Source organism: Aristolochia californica, unplaced genomic scaffold (genome assembly GCF_029961685.1).
Source record: "Aristolochia californica isolate CCGP_79_NKW_82.1479 unplaced genomic scaffold, dmAriCali1.0.hap1 SCAF_4, whole genome shotgun sequence".
NCBI lineage: Eukaryota > Viridiplantae > Streptophyta > Magnoliopsida > Piperales > Aristolochiaceae > Aristolochia > Aristolochia californica.
This window is the reverse complement of record NW_027182103.1, coordinates 43527265-43536389: the sequence shown is the minus strand read 5'-3', so window position 1 is coordinate 43536389 and position 9125 is coordinate 43527265. Positions and strand designations below refer to the sequence as shown.

At 39.3% G+C, this 9125-nt stretch overlaps 1 protein-coding gene across 1 annotated transcript; it reads left to right on the top strand.

Annotated features, from left to right (window-relative positions):
• On the top strand, nucleotides 1-8615 carry LOC137962606 (probable trehalose-phosphate phosphatase C). Its single transcript, XM_068809578.1, has 10 exons — nucleotides 1-105; nucleotides 4797-5000; nucleotides 6110-6250; nucleotides 6440-6511; nucleotides 6587-6694; nucleotides 7209-7268; nucleotides 7354-7455; nucleotides 7547-7624; nucleotides 8087-8227; nucleotides 8417-8615. Exons 2-10 carry the CDS (start codon nucleotides 4809-4811, stop codon nucleotides 8579-8581), a joined length of 1059 nt encoding a protein of 352 aa, XP_068665679.1. The 5' UTR covers nucleotides 1-105; nucleotides 4797-4808; the 3' UTR covers nucleotides 8582-8615.
• Nucleotides 8616-9125: the final 510 nt, after the last annotated feature.

Here is a 9125-nt window from a genome sequence, read left to right as displayed (position 1 = left end):
GGAAGCAAATTCTTTTCCTGCCGTCGGAGATTCTCTTCAACCTTGTCCGTCTTTGAAGCGTCAAGTACTTCGTCGTTCCGAATTGGATTGCTGCGTCAGAAATCGGTAAGTCCTTACTCTGTTTGTTTTGATTGTTTGGAGTTTGAAATTTTGATTGCTTTGTCTTCTGTGACATTGCAGATTATCCGTCTCTTTTGCGTTTCTTTTATTCGTTCGAAATCTTTTAAGGAATTGCGAGGGATTTAAAATCTTAGACGTAAGAGATTGCTTATTTTCTGCCGAATCTCTCGTTTTCTTTGTGCTTCCGTCAAATTAATCTGGTGAGACGGACTACCGTCGCCTCCTCTCATTTCAGGCCTGATTTTCTCTTAAGCAAGGCTTTGAAATCTTAATGTCAACTTCTCATCTTAAATGCGCGATTAAAAAAAGCTAAGATAAGCAACTGAATCAATTTGTTTCATCTTCGCTTCTTTCTTTTCCGTTACAAAGAGTAATCTGCCACTGGTTTTAGAAGAGGTTTTCAAAATTCCACTACAGCGTTTTCGTCGGTATCGCTTTTGCTACCGTAGTTAACAGAAAACGGCTGAGAAGTAATCTTCTGTCTTTATCAAATCGCTATTCCCGAAAACTTAGATAGATTCTGCCGTACCTCTTCGTTAAAAGAAATACGATGTGGTATAGCTCTTGATGAGCGACGGCGGGGTAGGGTAGAAGTCACTTACCGCTGAAACGTCGCCTCTTTGTTCTCTGATTTATGCGGCGCATGTTAGCCAATACTCCCTTCAAAGTTCTGTTTGTTCATAGGTGGTTCATAAATCATAGGTGCCCACTGATTCCGTGATGGCGGTTAGAGTTCGTTTGCAGGTAACAGTTCTAGGGTAGTTTGGACATGTTGTCCTACGGTCTTTTTTTTTTTTAATATTTTGACATATGGTATTCGGTCTTTTGACTATATGTCTCAATGTACTTTTTCGTCTTTTAAAGTAATTTCGAATATAGGACCAATGTTCTCACGAAAACGAAGGGAACGGCCGCCTTCGGAACGTCGTTGTTTTTGCCTCTGTTATCCATGTATCTTGTATCTAGAGGGATCAGGAACAAATCTCCTTCTGAATAATTAGCTGTCATTAAAATGGTTAAGTTTCATTTGAAGATATGTGTCCGAGTAATCACGGTTGTGGTAAGCTTAGCCAACAAAATTTTGGTGTATTCTGCTTCTTGTCTCCTATGAATCCTTAATTGATTAGAAACTCGTTAAGATTAGGTGACGTATGAGAAACTATATCATTTTTTATTCTCAACATTAGTCATCCTTATGTCAAACTACATTAACTTCCAAAAACAAAACAAACAAAATAATTTTTATGCCACCATAAGAAGCTTGGTAGGTTATGTGTTGACAAAATTAATTTTGATTAGAACCATTTGGCACAGCTGACTAATGATTTGAATCTGAGGCAGATTCAGAAATTTTTAAAAAGGGGGCAGACTATGCCCAGGAGGAGGGCAATTGGACCCTGCTTGCCTCAAGCAGACTTCACCCTTGATTTGTGTATGGTGGAAGTAGACCATATTTTTACATTTTGGTGTAAAAATATATCCATTGATGGTAAAGTAGGTAAAAAAATCCAATGATGAGATAACTTACAACTCAAACTGTTCAAGTTTGAGCTAAATTTTCTTTAATGTACATAGATTACTGCATATACTTTGTATCTCCTTAATCGTACTCTTCCGTGCTTAGTAAGAGCAGAGATTCCATGGCGAGAAGAAGACGAATTTCTCCTCTTCATTGAAATGCAAAAAGAAGAACGATGTATCTTTGTCAAGGATGAACACGATGCATCGAGGTGGCAAGCTGAGAGTAGTCGTCGAACGGGTTACAGATGAGGGTCCCTTTCACTGTCACGTGGCATTTGTTTTTTACCTTGTGTCTGCTCGACATACCCTCACCCTTCAAGCCTCATCTTCGGATAGCAACCGAAGCTCTCTCGACGTGGAACCTCTTCTTCTCCATCTTCTTCTATTCTTTTCATTTTCATCGAGGGCCAAAACTGAAAGAAAACTTCATTCAGGTGTATAGGTGTACTACAGTCTAGTAAAATCAATTTCCCTTCTGAGCTAGTCGGTCTCTTAAAGCAGGTATTAGGACTTTAATTTTGCTTTTCCGTGTCGTCCGTATCATGCCACTATTTTCCCCACGTGATGAGAGTAGAAAGCCCTGGCGACTTCAACTCGCCGTCTCGATAGTGGGAAGCCGCTTTCCGTTTTCCTTTTTCGCTCTACTCCGGTTTCTGGTTGAATGCTACAAGCATGTCCGTGTGAAAGTTCATTTCATTTCATATATTGGTATAGCCTCAAGCTACATACAGATGGGTTTTAAATTCCCGTTTGTTTTTAGATTTTCAATCTTCTGTTTATTAGGTATTCTCGCCTTGGACAATTTGCAGAGAAAGGAGGAGAATAAGCTGCCGGTACTAATAAAATCAATTCGGTTATCTACATAAGTCAGACCGGTTGAGTTGGGTATTTAGCTAGTGTAAAGAGGCTATTACCAAGCATCCTATAATTTATTCAGTTAGAACCTATTCAAGGTTTAGTTGAGGTCAATGTCAGCTGAGTCATCTGATTTCAACTTAACTAAGGCTGGCTGGACAAGACAATTTTTGTCTAATCACAGTCTCTGACTTAATAGATAATTCTAATTGGCACTTCCGAATTAAATTTGCCTATTTGTGTTTTCAATTAGTTGTCCTTTGAACAAGTGCTTGTCATTAGAACCATCTCCAATCACGAGCAAAAAGAGACAATGACTCTTCATTTTACTCTCCCTTCTGGCACTAACAGTACATTATGGGGGACCACTCACTTGACCGGGGAATCAGACTAAATCTGTGGACTGACTGTGGACTAATCTCTGATGTTAGGAAACGAAGAGACTAATTCTCGCAAGTTGCAATCCCGAAAAAAAATAGGATTTTCATAGTCGGCGGCCGACAATACATAACTCTGTTGCATCAGAAAAACAAGTTTTTGGTCGAGAAGTTTATTACGGAGATTTGATCATTAACATGTCTTAGAAGGTTGCTTACCGGTCCAGAAAGCTGCTGCTTATGTTGGGAGTGCTGCTACTCGCTGATAAGAGCTGAACCACCTATAGCTAATCGCTAGTGAGCTAGGTGCTATGACTCGTAGTAGGCCAACTATCGACCATAAAATTTTTTTTAGTTAGGCAGGGCATGCAGCTAGACGCTTAGACCAGTGGGACGCAGACAACCGATCAATCTTCCACTAAACTAGCAAATCCTGATGGAGGTGACCTTCGAGGGCCGCCTCGAACCCAGAATCTTGGGGAAGCGTTGACAATGCTTGTTTTGTAACTTTTCTAATGCAGTTTTTTTCTGGTTCTGTATAATTTCCTTGAAATTTGGAGTTGCTTGTGGTCGTGCTTGGTGTACTTTTTGGGTTTGAGAGTTCCATTGATGGTGCTAACGAGTTCACACACGATGATAATATTAATTTTTTTATAATTATTTTTTTATAGAGGTGTGACGTTTGTATATTCTGAATTGCCACTAGGGCAGGGCTTGACTTCTTCACGGAATCCCAGACCATCTGTTATCCTGTCCTCTCCTAACTCGGAGACTAGCAGTCTTCTTGGTTGAGAAGTTATTGCGAGATATTAACCTAATACGGATGCTTGAGCAAGAAGAAGGTAGCCATCTCTCGTAGCTTTTAGTCCAATCTCATTCAAGTATGTTGCCTTACGGATATAATCTATCTCCAAGTATTTAACATCCTTTAAACAGCTGCCTCTTCCCCAGTTTTTCATCGCTGAAAGTGAGGGTGAATAAGAACTCCCATGGCCTTCTCAATAGAATCGCCAATGGTACAGCATACATCTTGCTGGTAGACATGCCTGGAAATTTCCTTTATATTTCAGTGGGAAAACTTAGTCGTCCCCTTCTATGCACGAGTGATTTAAGGAGTTATTATTTGCCTGGTCAAATGGACTTTTTTCCATGCTTGCTTGATAGTTCTTCTTGGGTTTATACAGTAACATATAAGAAGTCTGCTGTTGGGTTTATACAGTAACATATACGAACTCTACTTTTTTGGATGGTGATAACCTTAATGTTTTCGCTCTTTATTAACGCGAGAAATTTTTTTCTTACTTATTCTTAAAGTAATTTTCTGTTATAAACTGCATGAGGGAGATTTAATGTGTTTTGCGAGTGCATCTAGTTTACGGGTAAACTATAAGATGTGCTTTAAGAACATTATTTGCAAAATTTGTTTTTGAGAATCTATTTGGCGAGTTAATGCAGCCTGAAGCATGAACTGTTGACATACAGACCTTTTCTATAAACTCCCCGTGGAAGTTGCTATTGGAGGCAGGTATTCTTTATTGATGTTATTTTTGTCTCTATTATGTTTGATATGGACATGGGTTTTGCTCTTCATCACGAGAACTATAAGGAAATAGAAAAATCAGCTTATGAATGGGGCAGTGAAAACCGTGATGTGGACGATCTTATTGACTTCGATATGGCTCCTTGATTCGTATCTGGTCCTGACAATTACCGGTTAAATTGAAATTTTTGATCCAGTTCTTTCATGTTTCTTGTTTGCGATTCATGGATCTCATTATTGGAGTTACCAGTCGTATAGTTCATCACTTGTTCTTCATAATTGTACAAGATCACTAATAAATGCATAAAAAACATCCTCTATCCCTTTCACTGTACTAGTCGTTTTTTTTGCGAACGGCAATCCACTGACCAACCACTGCACAGGTATACCTCCCAATGGGTTTTCAACGGATTCGGGCCCACGAGCAGAAGCTCGAGGAAATTTCCAAATCATGGAGCGATGAGAAAGCGGAGAAGTTCACGCTCACCAAGTCACTTAAGTGTTGTGATTTGCATGAAATTCAAGAATGTCAGCTCCTCGACTCCATTAACGCTAGTAGAGAAGGGGGAGCCTACCACACATGGACGGTAAGTTTTCCTTTTCTTCTTTGGTCATCACATTTAGGGATTGACCTCATATTCTCTAGTCTCTTACGGTTCTGGCAGTGGTTTCGTCATACGTTCGTCTTTCTAGCCACCATCGAGACACTTTTGTATGCATGTCTAGATTATGCACATGAACTATGACATTAGAATTCTTTAGTTTTGAAGGGAGTAAACCAGTTCCAAAATCGAATAAGAGATCTTTCTGTTTTTCACCAAAAAGCCTAACTAGAGTCGTTGGAGGTCCAACGCAGGAACATCTTGCCACATTGTGGTGGTCCACAGTGTTTTTCGAGATATGCAAGCCTTTAGGAACCCTGCTTTTTTAGTCAACGAGTTTGCCGAACCTGGACATGTTTATCGACACCGTTTCAGGATAACCCAATTGCAAATCGATCTTATGTTAAGTTCTTTCACTGGTATCGCATATGGAGAGACAAAAACACGAATTTCAAAAAAGAAAACAAGTACTGCATATTGAAGAGAGACGAAGTTGTCAAATTTCTTAGAAAACTAAGGTTATTCTTAAAGGTTTTTCTTATTGGAGTCGCAATGAGATATCAGAAAGAAGAATTAGGAAAAGTATCATAAATTTATCTCAATTTTTCGTATAGTACAACTTTCTAAAGTACATCCATCCTTGAGTGTTTTTATAGTCTCTCTGGTTTCTAAGTTTTCGCACCATGGTTTTCCAAATTGTCTTCAGATACATAAAGGTCAGAGAAAGGTTGACGGCTACAGGTCTTCTTGGGACATGTCTCCGTCTGTCTGGAAGAGCAATTAGGACCATCCGGTGTTATTACCATCTCACGCGGTAGCAGTAATAAGACCCGGAATATGAATTCTATGTCCATCAGTGGATATGGGCCTCAAAATTCTATCTATATTAGCGAATACTGCTTAACTTATTTGACTATTTGAATTCAATGCCCTTATCTTGTCGATATCTCCTACGTGGGCCCAAACTAATTGATGGAATTTACCTTTATTGCCTATCCAAAGAAATGAAGTTGGCTATCGAAGGTTTAGCTCAATGATTTAAAAATGCCTTCCAAGAAAAGGGTTTGTGAAACGAGTTTGTGTTGATTATACAGATGAAACACCCTTCGGCATTGAAGATGTTTGATCAGATGATGTGCGGAGCAAAAAAGAGACGAATTGCCGTTTTTTTAGACTATGATGGGACCCTGTCGCCAATAGTAGACGAGCCTGATCGAGCCTTCATGTCGGAAGCGGTAAAATGAGATAACCATGATACCTAAATTTCTTCGTCACTTACAAAATGTTTCCAGTGTTAGGTTATGGTTGATCTTTTATGGCCTGTACCTGTACGCTAATGTTATTATATGTTTCTAGTTGACGCATTCTACAATCTCATTCTTTCATTATTGCAACTTACAACTAAACTTTGCTTTTATCTCCAGATGCGTTCAGCTGTTCGCGACGTCGCAGAACACTTTCCGACGGCCATTATTAGCGGACGGTGCCGCGATAAGGTAAGTTGGACGAGGTTGGCTGAACTCATTGTAAACGACGACATGGGAGAATGGTTCACATTGTATACTCTGCAGGTTTACGAGTTTGTACAGTTGCCAGATGTGTACTACGCTGGAAGCCATGGAATGGATATAATGGTTCCTTCTCAACATCCGAACAACTGTGGCAACAGTGACATGAAGGTCAGCCGCTGGGCACGGCATTCGTGATCCATTTCTTAGTGGTTTTGTGATTGGAAGCTGAAGATTCGTCTAGTGGCCAGCTAATAAGAAACCGCAAACTGTATTATCTTTCTTTCTCGAGGAAAGTGTTGAAGTGCTTAGCGAAGCCAGTTGATTGATGCGCTTGAGCGGAAGAGAACTAAGTATTAATTAACCAATTAATTGACTGTTCCTTCTTTCTGCCATGTGATTTAACCACAAACTGCGTGCCCCAGTTACGAAATTGGATAAAGTACATCTTTCATGTTTGTGAATGTGATTGCCACTGGAAAAATTAATTTTGGTCTATTCACGGTCCTCTTAGCTGGCCTACAACTCCTAAACATTTGGCCTAGGAATATAATGACCTGGTGACGTTGGTTGAAACCTAAAAAGTAGCTTGCGAGAGAATTATGGATTTTTAGCTTTTCAACATTTTAGCAGTATATTGCACGAGTTCATTTTGTTTCTAAGCTGGAATTTATTTCTCTTGCAGTTGGGGAATGAAGAAGTTCTCTTCCAGCCTGCCAAAGAGTTCCTTCCGAAGATAGATGAGGTAGCAGTTGCAACTAACTATTTTCATCCAAAAATACAACATATTCCAGTTCGCTAATTTCTTTTCTTATTCAACAATTTTCTAGATATATAAAGTGTTGAATGAAAGAACCATGAAAATACGTGGTGTGCTGATAGAAAATAACAAATTCTGTTTGTCCGTACACTTCCGACGAGTTAATGAGGCGGTAAATAGGGTCCTCATCTCTCCTGCATTTTTTTTCTAGACTTACGAGCAAGGAGAATTATGCGTGACTGAAGCATCTTTCTGACATGCAGGACTGGAGTATATTGGAAGAGCAAGTAAAAAATGTACTCAAAGGCTATCCTAATTTTCGCTTGACATGGGGAAGAAAGGTAGATCATTCCTAATAATTTATTTTTCAGTTTATTCTACTCGTTTATTTCTCTAAACGAACTCCTGTGTTTAAACAAGAGTTTTAGAGTGTGCAGCAGAAGTTTCATACAGAAAACATGAATAGATTTTGAGATCTTAATTGACTGTTAGTTATTTTATTGGCAAAGGGCCCTTCTCTATTCATAACATGCATCCCTTCGTTACTTGCACAAACTCTCCTAGGGCTTGCTGAGAGGCTTTGGGATAAGACAGACAATCAGAGTTGCCCATTCATGTGAATCTTACTTGAGTGAACAGACTTGATCACTGTTTCACATTGAGATGCAACGCATAGAATCTCATGGGATGCATTCCTAAGACTACAAATATGACTAGTTGTACTCATCCATGACTCTATATGCACTTGTTTTCTACGAAATTCTTGGGCTTTCATCTATAGAAAGTATGCTTTTTATTCCCAGGTGATGGAGATTCGCCCATGCATAAAGTGGGATAAGGGTTGTGCTCTTGAATATTTACTTGACACTCTAGGGTTAGGAACGGACGCCGATGTCCTCCCGTTTTACTTAGGGGATGACCGAACAGATGAAGACGCATTCAAGGTAAGAATTTAGCTGTGAATTATTACAGCAGCTTTATGTTTCTGGCTCGTTTTATTCTCCAGGATCAAAGAAGAGTAGCTTTTTCTTTCTTCTGCATTTTTTTATGGAGGTTTAAGTCTTGTGATCCGGAGAGGGCGTTTTGATGTTGAGTCGATTTTTTTTTTTACTTTTTTGTGTGTGACCATATAGGTCCTGGAAAGAAGAGGGCAGGGGTTTCCTATTATTGTATCTTCGATTCCCAGGGACACCAAAGCTTCCTTCTCGCTCCGAGACCCAGCCGAGGTTATGTTATTCTTATTGCGCCTAGCAAAGTGGGGAAGAAGTTATTCTGCCAGGAATGCATTCGGAAACTAGGGCCTTGTGTGTGCTTCCATGTGAATACGCATATACAAACAGAACACTAGAAATAGGACAAAACTTGAACAGAGATTTGCTAGTGTTGGAGAGTTCCCCTTGCAATCGAGTTTTCTGCTGATTTTTCTGAGATAGCCATTATTTTTATTGAGCTTTCTCAGGGAATGATCGGCCATATTTGTATTTATGCTACTTCAAGGTGAGATGCCTAACGTTGTAATTGACAATTCTGATGAATGAGAAGCACTTTGGCTCTTCTCTAGGAAACACTATTTAGTGTTTTAAATTTTTGCTGAAATTGTTTTTCTTGCTGTACCTCTTTTTTTCTATCCAAATTATTGTACCACATCAGCGGCCCAGAAAATGTAAGTCGAAACTTAATGAGATGCCAAGAGTTTTTGAACCTACAGATTTGAGATGTTGATGTTAAGTCTAGGATTAGTAAGTTTTATTATTGGCAATTTCTAGATTTGAGATTTGAGATGTACTGTAAGCTATGAAGTATGGTTTATGGTTACAGATTACATTTTTTCATCCAAAAAGA

Bases quoted from the DNA above. Each gene is read 5' to 3' on its own strand.
- LOC137962606 (XM_068809578.1), top strand. From the start codon at position 4,809: ATGGGTTTTCAACGGATTCGGGCCCACGAGCAGAAGCTCGAGGAAATT. The intron at 6,251-6,439 runs GTAAAATGAGAT...TTTTATCTCCAG, and splicing joins GAGCCTTCATGTCGGAAGCG to ATGCGTTCAGCTGTTCGCGA. The intron at 7,456-7,546 runs GTAAATAGGGTC...TCTGACATGCAG, and splicing joins TCCGACGAGTTAATGAGGCG to GACTGGAGTATATTGGAAGA.